Consider the following 19,154-nt stretch of genomic DNA (forward strand, 5'->3'; position numbering starts at 1 on the left):
CCTGGGGCTCTGGGGCTCTTCCTGGCTACTGACCCAGCCTGGGGCTCTTCCTGGCTACAGACCCAGCCTGGGGCTCTTCCTGGCTACTGACCCAGTCTCGGGTTCTTTCTGGCACGGTGGAGCGATCTGCGTCCTGAAGCTAGGCACGGTGGAGCGACCTGAGTCTTGAAGCTAGGTGCGGTGCAGCGACTGTCAGGGGAGCTGTTCTGAGCTGTGGTCACATTACCTGCCGACGGGGAAGCAAACAGGCCTTTCGGGATCACCACTTTATCTTCTGAGTTCCTGGCCCAGTCCACCATGCCTTTACGACCCTTCATGGGAAAGTTGATGTCAGTCATCACAGACACTGCAGGAAGTCTCTGGATGCTGGCCACTGCAGCATGAGAAAAAAGAACAACAACAACAACATCAGCATCAAAACAGTGTGGGATTCACACTGAATATTAATACTATGAGTTTATGTTTAGATGTTTTCGGTATTTGAAATGTGGCAACATAAACGATGCTGTCTTTTGGATTATTATTCCATTTTCCCATTTATCCCAAATTCTTTCTCCAAAGAAAAATGACCTTTCAATGTATTAATGCATGCACACACATACATACAACTAATGTAAACGTTATAAATTAAATGCATGCTAGCAATGTGCAAATAAGCAGCCATATAGACCCATATTTATGTATTTTGACATATTTACATACATGTATCTACATAATGGACTCAACCCTAACTTTTAAATCATATTAAGAAGGTCTCAAATACTAATACTAATACTAATACTAATAATCAACTTTAATCTACAACTTTTTTACTATCATGGCTCACATCCAGTGACAGTCCCGGTCAGGTGGCACTCCAGCCAGGGGAATCTGAGGCTAATCCTGCCAATGATACAATTTGAAAGCTGGCAAGAATCCACGTTTGAGTGAAATCTGTGACAATGGAGGTTTGTGTTTGTGTGTGTGTGTGTGTGTGTGTGTGTGTGTGTTTGCAATGATCCAACAGCAGGCATGAAATCACAGCACCATGGGACCTGCCAGTCGCAAAGAGGGTGGTTCACAGCACCAGATGTTGTGAGCAGCAGCGGTGTGTGTGTGTGTGTGTGTGTGTGTGTGTGTGTGTGTGTGTGTGCGTGTGCGTGCGTGTGTGCCGTGCCATGGGGCACATTGTGAAAAACGACAGGGGACTAGGAAGGCAGTCTTTCAGAATGCTGGTTAATTCTGCAGGTAAATGGGGCTTTACACTCCACTGATGGGCCTCAAAAGCACAAATAAAGAGATCAATTGGGTTACAAATGATTCAGAAAAACAACAATGCAACACAACGAGACGATTGTGTCTGCCTGTTGTGTCTGCATTGTGTCTGCATTGGGAATGATAGCACTGCTCAGTACAGCAGCACACATTCATGAAAGGCTCAGCAGTGTGTGCACAAATGTGCAGCTCAAACAACATGTCATCTTGTTCGTGACCTGAAAGATCCCACCCAGGTGTTGAAGTAAGCAGGGCAGGTTGTGAGGTCGGAGCCTTCTCCCGTTGCCCCCGCCCCCCCATATGCATAGGCTACACCTGATTGGTCTATCCTCTCATGCTACAAATGGACATTGAGCTACGAATGGACACCTCGTTTCCCTATAGCACCGCCGCTTCCTCGCCCCCTCTCACCACCCACAGCCCCCTAGCCACACCCCCTACCCACCGCTCGAACCCCGCCTCTCTACGACGTTCCTAGTCTCAACGTCTTACGTAAGCACGCCTCCAGCGACGGCGATCTGAATGACAAGTGAGGTTTTGGCGTAGGAATTCCTACGGTAAAATCTGATTGGCTGGTCTGTTATAGGAGTCCAGCTGACTCATGTCTGATTGGCTGGTCTGTTATAGGAGTCCAGCTGTCTGCATGCATTGGTGCATGGTTCAAAATGTAGCGCCCCGCGAGTTGCGTCACACAAATAAGGAGGTCCGTGGTTGGTCAATTCATATGCCTGTCACGCATTTTGATTTGGTCTTAGGGGGCGGCCCTTAAACAGTTACACACACAAGAGTTGTGCACCAGACGTAGATATCTATCTACAGCTGGCTACTGCAAGATTATGATCGTCCTATCCCTATGGCCCCTCCCCCTCCTAGTCTCATGCTACAAACAGACAAGTCATACTACAAACAGATGGACACACACGTCACGTATAGAAGCGGCTGCACTGCTTAAAATGGATGAGCATTTATGTGCTGTAAATATCTATTATTTAGCTTGTCTTTGCATGTATTTGCAATTGATCGCCACTAATTGTCAAAATTGTCTCTCAACCATAAAGTGCAGCATCGCATCAAAGAGCCAGTAACAAACATGTGAACGGTGTGTGATGTATTGTATTCCATCTCCTAGCAGGATTTCATCTTTGCACCATGCCCCCGAGCGAGCGAGCTTCCTCCGTCCTCCAGGCGTTTGCTTGTGAGGAGAGCGAGTAAGTTGCTGAAGTGGAGAGCTTTTGCAATCAAGGTTATTTGGCTAAAAGTAGCAGGACAGACGACGATGCATTGGTGACAGCCAGTATTTATCTCAGTGTCGGGAGGGTGCCATAAATTAGTGACGAAATGATGCCGCAATATCTTACTCAGCCAGATGCTTTTCCTCTTGGCTTACAGCAGCGTACACGCACGCACGCACACAAACACACACACACACACACAGACGCACGCACGCACGCACGCACGCACGCACGCACGCACGCACGCACGCACGCACACACGCACACACACACACACACACACACACACACACACACACACACACACACACTCCTTTCCATTCCTTTAATCGAAAGGGCCAAAAGGCAACTGCTGCTGAGATGATGGCCGGCTACCAAAGCATTTGCTACATTATATCCAGGGATCAAATCATTTGCTACATTATATCCAGGGATCAAATCATTTGCTACATTATATCCAGGGATCAAATCATTTGCTACATTATATCCAGGGATCAAATCAATGACCTGAAAATGATGCTGCCCATATCTGAGCTCTGTCATTGTCCCAATGTGTTTTGGTATATTCTGAATATACCCAGTTATGTTTGATGAGAGTACAGTACAGTACAGTATAGTACGGTACGGTACGGTACAGTACGGTACGGTACAGTACGGTACAGTACGGTACGGTACAGTACAGTACAGTACGGTACGGTACGGTACAGTACGGTACGGTACAGTACAGTACAGTACGGTACGGTACAGTACGGTACGGTACGGTACGGCACGGTACGGTACAGTACAGTACAGTACAGTACAGTACCGTACCGTACAGTACAGTACAGTACAGTACAGTACAGTACGGTACCGTACAGTACAGTACATGCAGTTTTGACTCTAGGCTACATTTCTGACATTAACAGATAATATTAATAGGATGTTAGAGGTGGAAATTACTTGTTTAGGCGTATGTTTCATATAAGTGCAGTAATTGGTACATGGCTTTGTAGCGTGTGTGTGTGTGTGTGTGTGCGCATGTGTGCATGTACACACACTGTACTGTATGTACTGTATGTGGCTACAGTATGAATCTGTATAGGTAAATGCGCAAACACAAACAGGCATACATATTTCTCTTAATGCGTTCAAATAGAAAATCAACACCAAATGAAATCAAATGTGGGTACAACACTCTGCTGAACGACTGGATCAGTTATTCATTTAAAAGATCCTCCCTGCAAGGCTCCAACTTTTCTCCAGCAGATAGTAATGTTCTGCCTGATACCAGCCAGAGGCTGCTCATTACCGCTAGATCTCCAAATCATTGTCCCAAAGCCAACTGGCTCCTCATGTCTGTGCTGTGCAGGAATCAGCTTCACAAATCTGCACTCCTACAGCAACGGTGGTGCAATCTGGAATATATGTGACTTTATCTGATATAAATAAAATAGTAGATTTGCTAGATGTTCTTTTGGAGTTTCGACTTGTACTTTTTGGGGCGTGGCCCGGGCGGTGTTAGCAGTCCATTCCCTTGCCTACTAGGGCTGCAGGTTCGAGTCCCCGTTGTTACTACCGGCTTGGTCAGGCGTTCCTACAGACACAATTGGCCGCGTCTGCGGGTGGGAAGCCGGATGAAGTGTCATGTGTCCTGGTCGCTGCACTAGCACCTGTTCGGGGGAGAGGGGGGACTGGGGGGGAATAGTGTGATCCTCCCACGCACGTCCTGCCCGTGAAACACCTCGCTGTCAGGTGGAAAGAAGCGGCTGGCGACTGCACATGAATCAGAAGAATGGTGAGAGTATACACCCTCCCCAGATGGGCAGAGGGAGTGCAGCCATGACAGGGACCTGTCAGGGTTTTGACAGGGGAAACTGGACAAGTCCAATTGGGAGAAAAAAGGGGGGGGGGGATAAAGGATAAAGATAGAAACGCAGGCTTTTTGGAACGATCCGTCATAACACAAAACACACATCTAGATAACGTTTTACAGCCTCAAAATACGTCTAGATTTCATTTGTAGCTCAGCAAAATTACATCAGAGGTGTTGTTTCTGTTCAAATGTTTGACCTTTAATTATAGCGCCCCTGTTAGTGCAAAGATGCCCCATCCCTCCAGGTGTTGTCAACACCAGACCAGACCGTCTGTGATGTCACCTGACATATGCTGCTGCTGCTTTTTTTTTTATATTCCCCACCCCCCGATTTTTCTTATCCCATTAGTGCTAATTTTAATTTATGTATCCTGGTTGCTGCTCCACCCTCTGCCGATCTGGGGAGAGCCAAAACTGGCTCCATGCTTCCTCCGAGACATGGGCAGTAGCCAGCCGCTTCTTTTTACCTGACAGGGTAAGCTTCACTGGTAGGACATAGCACGTGGGAGGATCACGCTATTCCAATGAGTTCCCCTCCCTCCAAACAAGCGACCATATACATTCTTCAATTCTTCTACTGTGTGTATATAGGCTATAGTGCATTTTTCATCAGTCTGTCTGACCAATTTGAGGCCCGCGGGCCAAACTCTTTGTTTTGGCCCGCCACGGATTTGGGAAAAAAACGTTTTTTTTAGTCCCCTCCCCCCCCGATTTTTTTATCCAGAATGCAACTCGGGCAAGTTATCAGATATCTGCACTGATTGCAAAGGGTGGACGAGCTTTTTCATGTGGTGACTTTGTGAAACAGTGTCTGAATGTGGCTGCGGATATACTGTGTTCACTCCTGAGATTGCATCCCTGCAAATTGTCATGGCAAATTGTTTACAAAAGATGGACAATAAAGCTGATTTTCAAAGTACCTTGAGGATTTTTCAAGTTGTGAATTAAGTCAAATTTCTCTCTTGATTACAAAGGTGGAAAATACAACTGTTTTTAACTGGGTGTTTACTGATTAAATGTTTAAGCTCCCCACAAATGCAGATGTTTTTTTTTAAATATATATACCGTAACCAATTGCAAATTATTACAATTACCAAACGGATAAAAAGTAGATTATATTGAAATGTTATTTTAGATTTAGAATGTTCATTTTCTATAAAACACAATACATTTTAATGTAATTCCGCAACGTTTATTTTTGGCCCTCGGAACCTCCACCCAGATTGAGTTTTGGCCCTTCATGGGAAAGAATTCGGGCACCCCTGGTCTAAAGTGACAGCAGTACAAGGCGGCTCCCCCACTAAACATGTGAGATGTAGTGGTGGTAGTAGTAGTAGAGTGGTAGTAGTAGTAGTAGTAGTAGTAGTAGTAGAGTGGTAGTAGTAGTAGTAGTAGTAGTAGTAGTAGTAGAGTGGTAGTAGTAGTAGTAGTAGTAGTAGTAGTAGTAGTAGTAGTAGTAGAGTGGTAGTAGTAGTAGTAGTAGTGGTGGTGCTTATGTGCTTGATAAAAAGCACTTCTTGTCTATGGGGATGAAATGCTTTCATATGAATTGAGAGCCGCCTCATAGAGCAGATTGCATATTGAGTAGAAAGGAAGGGTGTGTGAATGTTTTTTCAAGCATGAAGAGAGGCGATGGCAATGAGACAGGAGGACTGCCATTAAGCTAAATTGGAATAAAACGGGGGGGGGGGGGGGGGTATCCTTTCATCTAAGAAAGTCATTCATGTTTGCCATTATGAAAGGCATTCAAACCTTCTTTTCAAATATCCGTTACTTAATTTACCTCTCCAAGTGCTTCATAATGGCATTTTGATGGGTGCATTCGTTGCATCATGTTTGGTGTGCTGTTCTCGGGAGCTCCCCACTCATTACGGACAGAAAAATGCAACCGAGAGCCAGTGAGTATATCAGGTGTTTGATATAATTGGGTCAACTGTTATCTCTAGTAAAGCATAGAGGGGAGAAACCTCACACCTCCAAAGAAAACTGCCTCTACGGTACAGAAACAGCTGTACGTGCTCACACTGGCTGGCATGAATAAATAATGTCTGTGGAGTTGGAGGATTCCATTCTTGGTACGACAGCGTTTGTGGCTGAGTAAGAAATGAAATGGCACAGAGAGCTCAGATCCTCCAGGAGGCCGCGGGGTATAGAAGCTCAAAGAAGGTGTGAGGATATAAGGGAAAAGAAAGATGGTGTATGCAGACACCTTTTCAAAGAGCTGGAGTTGTGATCTGAACTGTGAACAGTGGTGCAGCAAGAATATTTGCAAGCTCATTAAAGCAGCAAAGTAGGTATAACTTCAACCTAAAACCTAAACCTACAACTTCTGAGTTCAGATTTTATAGCATTTTTTTTTTTTTACCAGAACATTCTGTAATAGAATTGTTTATTTGACTTCTAATCTTCTAATCTAATCTTCTGTATATGTGGCAGTTCTGCAAAACATGCTGTAGGGGCAGTGTGGTTCTCAACCTTCCTGGGCCATACAATAAAGCAAAGTCTACCTGGGAGCCCTCGTCACCTAGGACCCCTGATCACATGGTGCATTGTCTACAAGTTAAGTTACTGATTATGATGGATTCATCGGTTAATGATATCGTTTTGTGCATAAAATGTCTAATAAAGTTCCCCACAGGCCAAGGTTACATCTTCAAATAATTTTGGCTAACAGCCCAAAACCCAAAGATATTCAGTTTATCATGTTGGACAAAGAAAAGCAATAAATCGTTCACATTTGAGAAGCTGAAACCAGATTTCTTTTCCTTCACATTTTTGCTTAAAGTCCCTGGAAACCAAAATCCACAAAAACGTTCTAACTATGTTATTTAGGATCTTATGTTACTAATTATATGCCTCCGAAATTATTATGCATTACTTTCAACCCAAAGCCTTAAAATCGACACTTTTCTACAAGATTCTACAAGATACTTCCTCATTGAAGAGAGCAGCGCGTGAGGTGCTAAAATGTAGGAGCTTATGACGTCATAAGCTCTATATAACCTTTGTACACGCGTGCAATCCGCACCCACCTATGGCAAGTCTGTTCTTTGCCCCCAGTGACAGCGCTCCCTCGCTGTCCGTCTCCCTGTGCCTGTGTGTGAGATTAGCAAGGTGTCGGGTTTCAAGCCATGTGCTCCTCTCTCTCTCTCTCTCTCTCTCTCTCTCTCTCTCTCTCTCTCTCTCTCTCTCTCTCTCTCTCTCTCTCTCTCTCTCTCTCTCTCTCTCTCTCTCTCTCTCTCTCTCTCTCTCTCTCGGACTAGAGAGAGAGAGAGAGAGAGAGAGAGAGAGAGAGAGAGAGAACGGACAGAGATCTCTTCCTCTCAGAGCCACGGAGCAACCAGGGGAGCAACGCGCGAACACACACACACACACACACACACACACACACACACACACACACACACACACACACACACACACACACACACACACACACACACACACACACACACACACACACACACACACACACGGTGTGTGCACTCATCTCTCTTTCTCTCTCTCTCCGTTTCCCTCCCCCCTCTCTCTCGCGCTCTCCGAGACAGAAATTTCCCTGCTGTAGATGGGACACGCCCACACATTCCGCGGGAGATAATACACTCTAAAAAATAATCGATTTTCATGCGTTTTGCCACACCTGTCAAACCTAAATTTATATGCTTTGCGACGTTCATCATCGTTCAAATTTGGCTGGTGGCTTATTAACATAGGGTCCTGTGATGTGATGAACTCAAAATGCTAAATAATAATAAAATATTTTTGGTTTCCAGGGACTTTAAGATTACTAAAGCATCATGCTTCCTCCGACACATGCGCAGTTGCCAGCTGCTTCTTTTCACCTGACAGCGGGGAGCTTCACCGGCAGGACGTAGCACGTGGGAGGATCATGCTATTCCCACCAGTTCCCTTCCTCCCCAATCAGGCGCCCCGACCGACCAGAGGAGGCGCTAGTGCAGCGACCAGGACACATACCCTCAATCCGGCTTCCCACCCGCAGAGCCAATCGTGCCTGTATGGACGCCCGACCAAGCAAGAGGTAACACGGGGACGCGAACCTGCGACCCTCGCAGGCATGGAATCTACCGCTACACTACCCGGACGCCAACTAAAACAATTATTAAAGGATCCAAATAGTTGTTCATTAATCTTCGGTTAATTGACAAATCGATTAACCTTGCAGCTCTAGAAAGAGGACTTATTTTGTTTTATTTGAATAACTTTTAGAGGCGGCTTGAGGAGGTAAAATACAGAAATCCACAAAAAATAAAGGAAACATTTGAAGAATGTTTGGGGAACAAAAAGTGTCCAAAATGTTTTCTGTATCCTATCCTGTCCTATCATCTCGCGACACCTTTGATGAATCCAGTGACCCTTTGTGGGGCCAGGACACCCAGGTTGGGAACCACTGCTGTAGGCTATATGCTATATGCTATATGCTATATGCTCCGCTAATCAAGACTTTCTCAGCAGACAGAATGAAACTGCAGTATATTTCCCACATTACATACTGTACAGTTACTGCACTTTCAAATTTGCTAATGCTACGCATATTTGATTTCATTAGAAACTGTGGACTCTTGGCTGTCATTTATTTACAGTCAATTGAGTTCTGAAGATGTGAGCACATCCTTGGTTTGACTGATTGCATCATAACAGCTTTATCAGTTATGCACAGAGCTGAAAACTATGTTAAATATATGTAGTAGACCATATTCTGACTCAATATTCAGCCATGCTGCATCAATAACTATTTAGATCAAGGCATTCTCATGTCTACTCTCTCTGTCTCTGTCTGTCTGTCTGTCTGTCTGTCTGTCTGTCTGTCTGTCTATCTCTCTCTCTCTCTCTCCCTCTCTCTCTCTCTCTCTCTCTCTCTCTCTCTCTCCCAATTTAATTAAATGAGCTGTATTGGTACTAAGTACTTGTACGTCTGTTGCCAAAGCATGGATTCATACATGAAAAAAAGAATAAGAAAATATAGTTCCAACGTTGTCAATCCGAGCATATAGCTAGTCTTGAATTCGCAGAACAGATGGGCTGACTCACCAGTGTGTTCTTTCTCTGTGTAAGCAAAATAGAGTAATCATTCTAACACTCAACATCCACTTGTCTCCGTCAGGAAGAGGATCTCTTAATATGGATGTCGCTGAGCACAGTTGCGATTTATGGGCGAACAGTGATTACAGCTCTTTGTCTATGCATGAGCTACGTTATCTAATAATGAACGGACATTTCCAGGGTGTAAGAAATCTGCAGGAATGTTTTCCTTCTTCTCATCAAGTCAGGGGGGGCGCGGCACAACAGGCGGGCGTACAGTACGTCCTTGAGCAACGCACTCAACCTCCAAGCTGCACCAAACACCAGCAATGGGGACTTGCCCAAGTGTGAATGTTTCTTATAACAGCATGGATATGAAGCAAGGGATGTATGAACATTCCAAAGTGAAAAAGGTGCTTTAAGATGTACCTGAAAGTTTGATATCAAATGTATGACTTGAATGAAATGGAGGCTCCCGCACACTCACACTGTCTTCACTTGCAATGAAAGAAACAAAAGAACAAACAAAAACAAAAGAAGAAGAACGTTTCTTTACGCAGACCTTCATCAGATTCAGTGTGTGTGTGTGTGTGTGTGTGTGTGTGTGTATGTGCGTGTGTGTGTGTGTGTGTGTGTGTGTGTGTGTGTGTGCAAAAGCTCTGCTCCTTGACATGTATTACTTGAAAATACATTCAGTAGCAATAAGTTGTAGATATCCTCCATATATTTCCCTTTAATAATTGATTGACTGGATTTATATAGCACTTTTCAAGGCACGCAAAGTGCTTTACATATCATGGTGTGTGTGTGTGTGTAAATAAACTCATCCACCACCGATGTGTAGCACCCACCTGGGTGATGCGCGGCAGCCAGTTGTGGCCAGAATGCTCAGCACACATCAGCTCTCAGGGTGGAGAGTTGAGGACAGAAAGAGCCAATGATGGAGGGAAGGCCTGTGTGAGAATTTAGCCAGGGCACCGGGGTTACACCCCCCAGGGCACCGGGGTTACACCCCCCAGGGCACCGGGGTTACACCCCCCCAGGGCACCGGGTGTAGGGTTACACCCCCCCAGGGCACCGGGGTTACACCCCCCCAGGGCACCGGGGTTACACCCCCCAGGGCACCGGGGTTACACCCCCCAGGGCACCGGGGTTACACCCCCCCAGGGCACCGGGTGTAGGGTTACACCCCCCCAGGGCACCGGGGTTACACCCCCCAGGGCACCGGGGTTACACCCCCCCAGGGCACCGGGGTTACACCCCTACTCTTGCGAAGAGTGCCGATGGGATTAAATGTGCAGTTGTCTTTGGCCAGTCAAAGAGGAGCTCTGCTCTTGTTTTGGGGGGGGTCACTACGCTGTTTGGGGGTCACTACGCTGCATTCATTGTTGATATTGGATTGAGTGTGAAGTGTTTCCATAGGAATTGAGCACATTAAGACCACAAGCTCAGTTTTAATTACCAATATTGATTTGCAGTCATTTGACTCCCTCACCCCACCACACACCATTTATCCTAAATTAATGATGGGGTGGAATTGACACGAGGAGTCAGCACAGCACAGGGATTATGTGTCCAGGCAGGCAGAAAGAGGGCTGGGAGGAATCATCATCATCATAATAATAATAATAATAATAATAATAATAATAATAATAATAATAATAACAACAATAATAATAATAATAATAACAATAATAACAATAACAATAATAATAATAATAATAATAATAATAATAACAATAATAATAATAATAATAATAATAATAATAATAATAATAATAACAACAATAATAATAATAATAACAATAACAACAACAACAACAACAACAACAACAACAATAATAATAATAATAATAATAGATACGATTTATATAGAATACTGGGATGTTTCTTACCCAGGTTCCCAGTCATCAAATAGGCGTTGTGGAAATCCTTCATGCCCAGACCAACGATGTGGATGAATTCCTCTATGACCTGCATGAGCTCCACTGCTACAGGATAGATCTAGAGTGAGACAGAGGACAGAGGATTCTGTTATTAACTGTTACAGGATCTACAGGATAGATCTAGAGTGAGACAGAGGACAGAGGATTCTGTTATTAACTGTTACAGGATCTACAGGATAGATCTAGAGTGAGACAGAGGACAGATGATTCTGTTATTAACTGTTACAGGATCTACAGGATAGATCTAGAGTGAGACAGAGACCAAAGGATTATGTTATTAACAGTTACAGAATCTACAGGATAGATCTAGAGTGAGACAGAGGCCAGAGGATTATGTTATTAACAGTTACAGAATCTACAGGATAGATCTAGAGTGAGACAGAGACCAGAGGATTATGTTATTAACAGTTACAGAATCTACAGGATAGATCTAGATGGAGACAGAGACCAGAGGATTCTGTTATTAACAGTTACAGGATCTACAGGATAGATCTAGAGTGAGACAGAGGCCAGAGGATTATGTTATTAACAGTTACAGGATCTACAGGATAGATCTAGAGTGAGACAGAGGCCAGAGGATTCTGTTATTAACAGTTACAGGATCTACAGGATAGATCTAGATGGAGACAGAGGCCAGAGGATTCTGTTATTAACAGTTACAGGATCTACAGGATAGATCTAGAGTGAGACAGAGGCCAGAGGATTCTGTTATTAACAGTTACAGAATCTACAGGATAGATCTAGATGGAGACAGAGGCCAGAGGATTCTGTTATTAACAGTTACAGGATCTATAGGATAGATCTAGAGTGAGACAGAGGCCAGAGGATTCTGTTATTAACAGTTACAGAATCTACAGGATAGATCTAGAGTGAGACAGAGGACAGAGGATTCTGTTATTAACAGTTACAGGATCTACAGGATAGATCTAGAGTGAGACAGAGGCCAGAGGATTCTGTTATTAACAGTTACAGGATCTACAGGATAGATCTAGACGGAGACAGAGGCCAGATGATTCTGTTATTAACAGTTACATGATCTACAGGATAGATCTAGAGTGAGACAGAGGACAGAGGATTCTGTTATTAACAGTTACAGGATCTACAGGATAGATCTAGAGTGAGACAGAGGACAGAGGATTCTGTTATTAACAGTTACAGGATCTACAGGATAGATCTAGACGGAGACAGAGGCCAGATGATTCTGTTATTAACAGTTACAGGATCTACAGGATAGATCTAGACGGAGACAGAGGCCAGAGGATTCTGTTATTAACAGTTACAGGATCTACAGGATAGATCTAGAGTGAGACAGAGGACAGAGGATTCTGTTATTAACAGTTACAGGATCTACAGGATAGATCTAGAGCGAGACAGAGGCCAGAGGATTCTGTTATTAACAGTTAACAGTCCTGCCATGAATGCAGCAAATGCAGCAGTAGTCAGTATTTCTCAGATAGTGGGGGACTATAAACAGAGCTAGGAAAAGAAAGAAGCAAGCAGAAATAAATAATAGAGATTTGTATAAACTTGATTTATGTAAGAATTTTCTAAATTGAAGTTATAGTGTGTAACAAACGCATTTGCAATTTCCTCACTATTGCAAAAATTGCAATAGTGAGGAAATGAAATATAACAACAACAACAACGACAACAACAAGGCATTGTCTGAAGTCACAGAGGTAACTGTACATGTATGTGAATTTCGATCATGCTTGAAATTCCTCGATGGCTGTCTCCAGAAGAAGACAGATTGCGTGTGACAAACGGTGACTGAAGCGTCCCTCTGACATCAGTGCTGTCACCTCTGGCTCTGCACACGGCACTGCTGCTTGGCTGCCCATCCAGCAGCCTCTGCCAAGTCACGGGCGACGGGCTGGGTTTGTGTGTCCCTTCATGGAGAACAGCAATCAGTGTGCAAATGCAGGCATTCAGCACCACGGACAGAGCTGCAGGTCAACTAGTCCTTCTGCCGGGCGCCTGTCAGCACAGCTCTCGTCACCAGTTTAGTCCTCTGACTTGGATGCAATTACAGTTTGTCATTTGGCAGACGCTTTTATCCAAAGCTACATACATGTAGGCAGGAGAGATCAACCAGAGTAAGTGCCATAAAGCCCGGTTCTGCTCCAGCACAACATAGGTGTTATGAGGCAGTGCATACTGTAGAGACAGAGCACAGAGTGCATACTGCAGAGACAGAGCACAGAGTGCATAGTGCAGAGACAGAGCGCATAGTGAAGAGACAGATCACAGAGTGCATAGTGCAGAGACAGAGCACAGAGTGCATAGTGCAGAGACAGAGCACAGAGTGCATACTGTAGAGACAGAGCACAGAGTGCATAGTGCAGAGACAGAGCACAGAGTGCATACTGCAGAGACAGAGCACAGAGTGCATAGTGCAGAGACAGAGCACAGAGTGCATAGTGCAGAGACAGAGCACAGAGTGCATACTGTAGAGACAGAGCACAGAGTGCATAGTGTAGAGACAGAGCACAGAGTGCATACTGTAGAGACAGAGCACAGAGTGCAGACTGTAGAGACAGAGCACAGAGTGCATACTGCAGAGACAGAGCACAGAGTGCATAGTGCAGAGACAGAGCGCATAGTGAAGAGACAGATCACAGAGTGCATAGTGCAGAGACAGAGCACAGAGTGCATAGTGCAGAGACAGAGCACAGAGTGCATACTGTAGAGACAGAGCACAGAGTGCATAGTGTAGAGACAGAGCACAGAGTGCATACTGTAGAGACAGAGCACAGAGTGCATACTGTAGAGACAGAGCACAGAGTGCATAGTGTAGAGACAGAGCACAGAGTGCATAGTGCAGAGACAGAGCACAGAGTGCATAGTGCAGAGACAGAGCACAGAGTGCATACTGTAGAGACAGAGCACAGAGTGCATAGTGCAGAGACAGAGCACAGAGTGCATACTGCAGAGACAGAGCACAGAGTGCATAGTGCAGAGACAGAGCACAGAATGCATAGTGCAGAGACAGAGCACAGAGTGCATACTGCAGAGACAGAGCACAGAGTGCATAGTGCAGAGACAGAGCACAGAGTGCATAGTGCAGAGACAGAGCACAGACTGCATAGTGCAGAGACAGAGCACAGAGTGCATAGTGCAGAGACAGAGCACAGAGTGCATAGTGCAGAGACAGAGCACAGAGTGCATACTGCAGAGACAGAGCACAGAGTGCATAGTGCAGAGACAGAGCACAGAGTGCATACTGCAGAGACAGAGCACAGAGTGCATAGACAGAGCACAGAGTGCATAGTGCAGAGACAGAGCACAGAGTGCATAGTGCAGAGACAGAGCACAGAGTGCATAGTGCAGAGACAGAGCACAGAGTGCATAGTGCAGAGACAGAGCACAGAGTGCACAGTGCAGAGACAGAGCACAGAGTGCATAGTGCAGAGACAGAGCACAGAGCGCATAGTGCAGAGACAGAGCACAGAGTGCATAGTGCAGAGACAGCGCACAGAGTGCATAGTGCAGAGACAGAGCACAGAGTGCATAGTGCAGAGACAGAGCACAGAGTGCATAGTGCAGAGACAGAGCATCGAGTGCATAGTGCAGAGACAGAGCACAGAGTGCATAGTGCAGAGACAGAGCACAGAGTGCATAGTGCAGAGACAGAGCACAGAGTGCATAGTGCAGAGACAGAGCACAGAGTGCATAGTGCAGAGACAGAGTGCATAGTGCAGAGACAGAGCACCGAGTGCATAGTGCAGAGACAGAGCACAGAGTGCACAGTGCAGAGACAGAGCACAGAGTGCATAGTGCAGAGACAGAGCACAGAGTGCATGCTGTCCACATGTTTTCACATGTGGACAGCATGTTCACCACATGGGGGACACATGTGACCCTCATGTGTTTTTTCTGTAAGGGCATTGCACTGATTGTAGCGCTGTGTAAACTGTGAAGCAGCGGCATACAAAATACACATTTCATACCAAGACAAAATGGCATGCTTACAGTATAATAGCATTGACTTAACAAAATTACAGGTTAAGAAAATTAAAAAATGTCGGTTTCAGAAATGTGTCATGTTATACAATATTGCAAGACTGTGAGATGTGAGCGCACACTAACGACACAAAGCAATTACACTTTGAGTGGCATTTGGCAATTAGCGCCTCACTCTGCGTTCATATTCGACACCACCTAAGGCAGGTTTTCCTCCCCTGTGTTTTCACATGCTTACACGTGTGTTGAGAGGAGGGATGGCAGGCCTCTGACCAGAGGCCTGCCAAGTACTTGATTTTATTTATTTTAACCCTAACCCTATTTTATTTTTATAATGCTATACTTTTACCCTTACTCGAGTCATCTAAATAATAGATATTCTACTTGAGTACTTTTAAATGAGTAAATTCTGCTTTGTGCTGCCCACCGCACTATGAAAACAGCACAGTAGCCAGTCGCCAGACGGGGCATCCCTGACCGCATCTGAACAAGCTTTTCAGTACGGAGCAAGAATAAGACAGACAAAGACAGGGACAGCTGTGGTAACAACGGTAACATGTGCCGGATGTGTGAACATCCGAAATGTACAGCAAATAATTCAAATGTAAAACCTTTTTAAAGTCATGCAAATGTACTTTTACTCGAGTACTTTTAAATCGGCCAGCTTTTTTTTACTCTTGCTTGAGTCATTTTCTGGACTAATCATTGTACTTGTACTTAATTGTCACTAAAGTAACAGTACTCTCAGTATCAGTCCTCTTCCCACCTCTGCCTCTGACACAGCAGAGTGAGGGGGGGGGGGGGCATGTCTTGACGCACTGTGCAGTCACGCTCGCTCTGCTGGTCTCCATGGCAACCGTGCGATGTGAAGGCAGCAGGGAAATGGCCGCAGAGGAGCTTCTATAGACGGAGCTCTTCCTCCCCTCGCATGGTAACAGTGAGGAGGCGAACAGAGAAAATAGTTTGCAGACTGAAGCCACGTCTGTCTTTCTCTCCTGCTATCTCTCAGCCTGTAGCAACGCAGTGGACATAGGAAAGGGTTTGTGGACAGCCAGTGGCTGCAGTGTAAGCGTGCAGTATAAGCGTGCAGTGTAAGCGTGCAGTGTAAGCGTGCAGTGTAAGCGTGCAGTGTAAGCGTGCAGTGTAAACTGCAGTGTAAGCGTGCAGTGTAAACTGCAGTGTAAGCGTGCAGTGTAAGCGTGCAGTGTAAGCGTGCAGTGTAAACTGCAGTGTAAGCGTGCAGTGTAAGCGTGCAGAGTAAACGGCAGTGTAAGCGTGCAGTGTAAACTGCAGTGTAAGCGTGCAGTGTAAGCGTACAGTGTAAGTGTGCAGTGTAAGCGTGCAGTGTAAACTGCAGTATAAGCGTGCAGTGTAAGTGTGCAGTGTAAGCGTGCAGTGTAATAAGCATGCAGTGTAAGTGTGCAGTGTAAACTGCAGTGTAAGTGTGCAGTGTGAGCATGCAGTGTAAGCATGCAGTGTAAACTGCAGTGTACGCGTGCAGTGTAAGTGTGCAGTGTAAGCGTGCAGTGTAAGTGTGCAGTGTAAGTGTGCAGTGTAAGCGTGCAGTGTAAGTGTGCAGTGTAAGTGTGCAGTGTACGTGTGCAGTGTAAGCATGCAGTGTAAACTGCAGTGTGAGTGTGCAGTGTAAGTGTGCAGTGTAAGCGTGCAGTGTAAACTGCAGTGTAAACTGCAGTGTAAGTGTGCAGTGTAAACTGCAGTGTAAGCGTGCAGTGTAAGCGTGCAGTGTAAGCGTGCAGTGTAAACTGCAGTATAAGCGTGCAGTGTAAGCGTGCAGTGTAAACTGCAGTGTAAGCGTGCAGTGTCAGTGTGCAGTGTAAGCATGCAGTGTAAACTGCAGTGTAAGTGTGCAGTGTAAACTGCAGTATAAGTGTGCAGTGTAAGCATGCAGTGTAAACTGCAGTGTAAGTGTGCAGTGTAAACTGCAGTGTAAGCATGCAGTGTAAACTGCAGTGTAAGTGTGAAGTGTAAACTGCAGTGTAAGTGTGCAGTGTAAACTGCAGTGTAAGCGTGCAGTGTCAGTGTGCAGTGTAAGCATGCAGTGTAAGCGTGCAGTGTAAACTGCAGTGTAAGCGTACAGTGTCAGTGTGCAGTGTAAGCATGCAGTGTAAGCATGCAGTGTAAGCGTGCAGTGTAAACTGCAGTGTAAGCGTACAGTGTCAGTGTGCAGTGTAAGCATGCAGTGTAAGCGTGCAGTGTAAGCGTGCCTTGGAAACTGATTTGTCTTGGAACAGCCATTAATGCAAGATAAGCCAGTAAGAGACGGATTAATGACTGTGATGTCTGTTGAGTTCAGAGCTGCTGAGTCAATGCCCACTTTGTGGAGTGTCTACGCTGAAGTGCCACTCCTCTGACATGCACACTGACAACACTGACAACACTGACAACACTGACAGCTTCTGACAAAAAAATAACCTCGTCACAACCCTCACAATCACAGAGGGCACGTTTCCTATTGCTACGCTCCTTCTATCTGTCTAAGCCCCCTCATTCCTACTGTGTTAAAATCAGTGCTTTTGCGCGTGCCTACCTTTGAGTGCTGCCAAACTAAAGCTGCTGTGAGTAAACACCTAGTTACTGCATGTGGAGAGAGCCAAGCCTGCCACTCCTGGCAGAGGCTGGACTGCCTGCACTCCCCACGCTCTTATCTAAAGTGACACATAGGGAAAGGGAGGCAAAGAGGGAAATCTGAATGATTTAAAGACGCCCACCTCAGCCCGTGTGGCAGTGCAGGCCATACCTCATTTAAGTCAATTTAACCAGTGGAGCTGACAAAGGAGCAGATGCCCTTTTGCAGGCTGGCAGTCTTCACAGATGGCATCTCTGTCAGAGTCTTGGATGTGTGCAATTTCAGGGGTCCAGGTTGTCTCCGGCACCAGTGGCAGTTTGGAGAAGGAGAGTTGCCACCTCTCAAGCTGAGAGCTGTGGCTGACAGAGGATGTAGCTGGAAACCTCCACATATAAACTCAGTGTGCGGAAGGTGTCGTCTTTTGTACAGAAACAGCACTGTACATTATTTCCAGGGTTGAAGCCTGGTTTCAGCGAGCCTGATATCAGACCGAATTGTCAATTTGTTCCACTCCATTTCCCTCTTCTCATCTCAAAAGCAAGCCAAAACTCAACCCAGTGCTGTGGGTGGTTCTGTAGGTCTGCTCACCCAGGGCAATGTTTCAGATTCACCTGCATGAGATATTGAACTATGGTTTCTTATTAATTGGTGTTTGAAGCCATGTAATGCATTTACTACCAAGGGAGTCTTAAAGCTGCTTATATGATGTCAGACGAGCTGGGCTCATAGTAATTTCTGCCATGATCTATGCCAGGCGAGTTAAAATCATAGGAGGAGCAAACCTGATATGTTAACGGCTTGACAAATCTATGTGGCAGTGCTGCTGCCACCGTGTGGAGCACTGAGGAACTGCCTTTCCAAATCAGGGCACATGTAATTCCTGCTAAATGACCTTTGAGAGAGATTTGTGCTGGCATAATATTGCCTTAACATTTCTTCAACCTTTCTGCATGTCAGCCGTTCAGACGGGACAACTGTCAACACGCCTCCAGCACGAGATTTGCGAGGCACACAGCGCTCACTCTGCTGCAAACCTCACTGATTTATGATGCCAACATGCGTACCTTTTGTGCGTCCTCCCATTTCTCCTTGTTCTCCTCCTCCAAGAGGTTGCTGATGATTTGAAAGAAGTTCTGTGGAGATGAAGAGAGGAGGAAGGAAATGCATCAACAACACACCCACGTAAAGGACATAGCGTGCAGAGGTGTCGGGATACTCTAAATGAGTAATAACACGTTGTGCATTCAAACGAAGAACAGCTCTGTGCAATATTGTGACAT

General features: G+C 45.4%; 1 protein-coding gene across 1 annotated transcript in view; it reads right to left on the minus strand.

The window, feature by feature from the left end:
• Positions 1-19,154, minus strand: part of adgrb3 (adhesion G protein-coupled receptor B3) — a gene marked incomplete at both ends in the record, with an annotated part of 218,598 nt that overhangs the window by 68,826 nt on the left and 130,618 nt on the right. Inside the window, 3 exons of the mRNA XM_083658277.1 lie at positions 159-373; positions 11,274-11,382; positions 18,939-19,007. Coding sequence (XP_083514403.1) covers positions 159-373; positions 11,274-11,382; positions 18,939-19,007 — 393 coding nt within the window. The remainder of the gene's footprint in view (positions 1-158; positions 374-11,273; positions 11,383-18,938; positions 19,008-19,154) is intronic.

Source organism: Poromitra crassiceps (assembly GCF_964638095.1).
Source record: "Poromitra crassiceps genome assembly, chromosome: 22".
NCBI lineage: Eukaryota > Metazoa > Chordata > Actinopteri > Beryciformes > Melamphaidae > Poromitra > Poromitra crassiceps.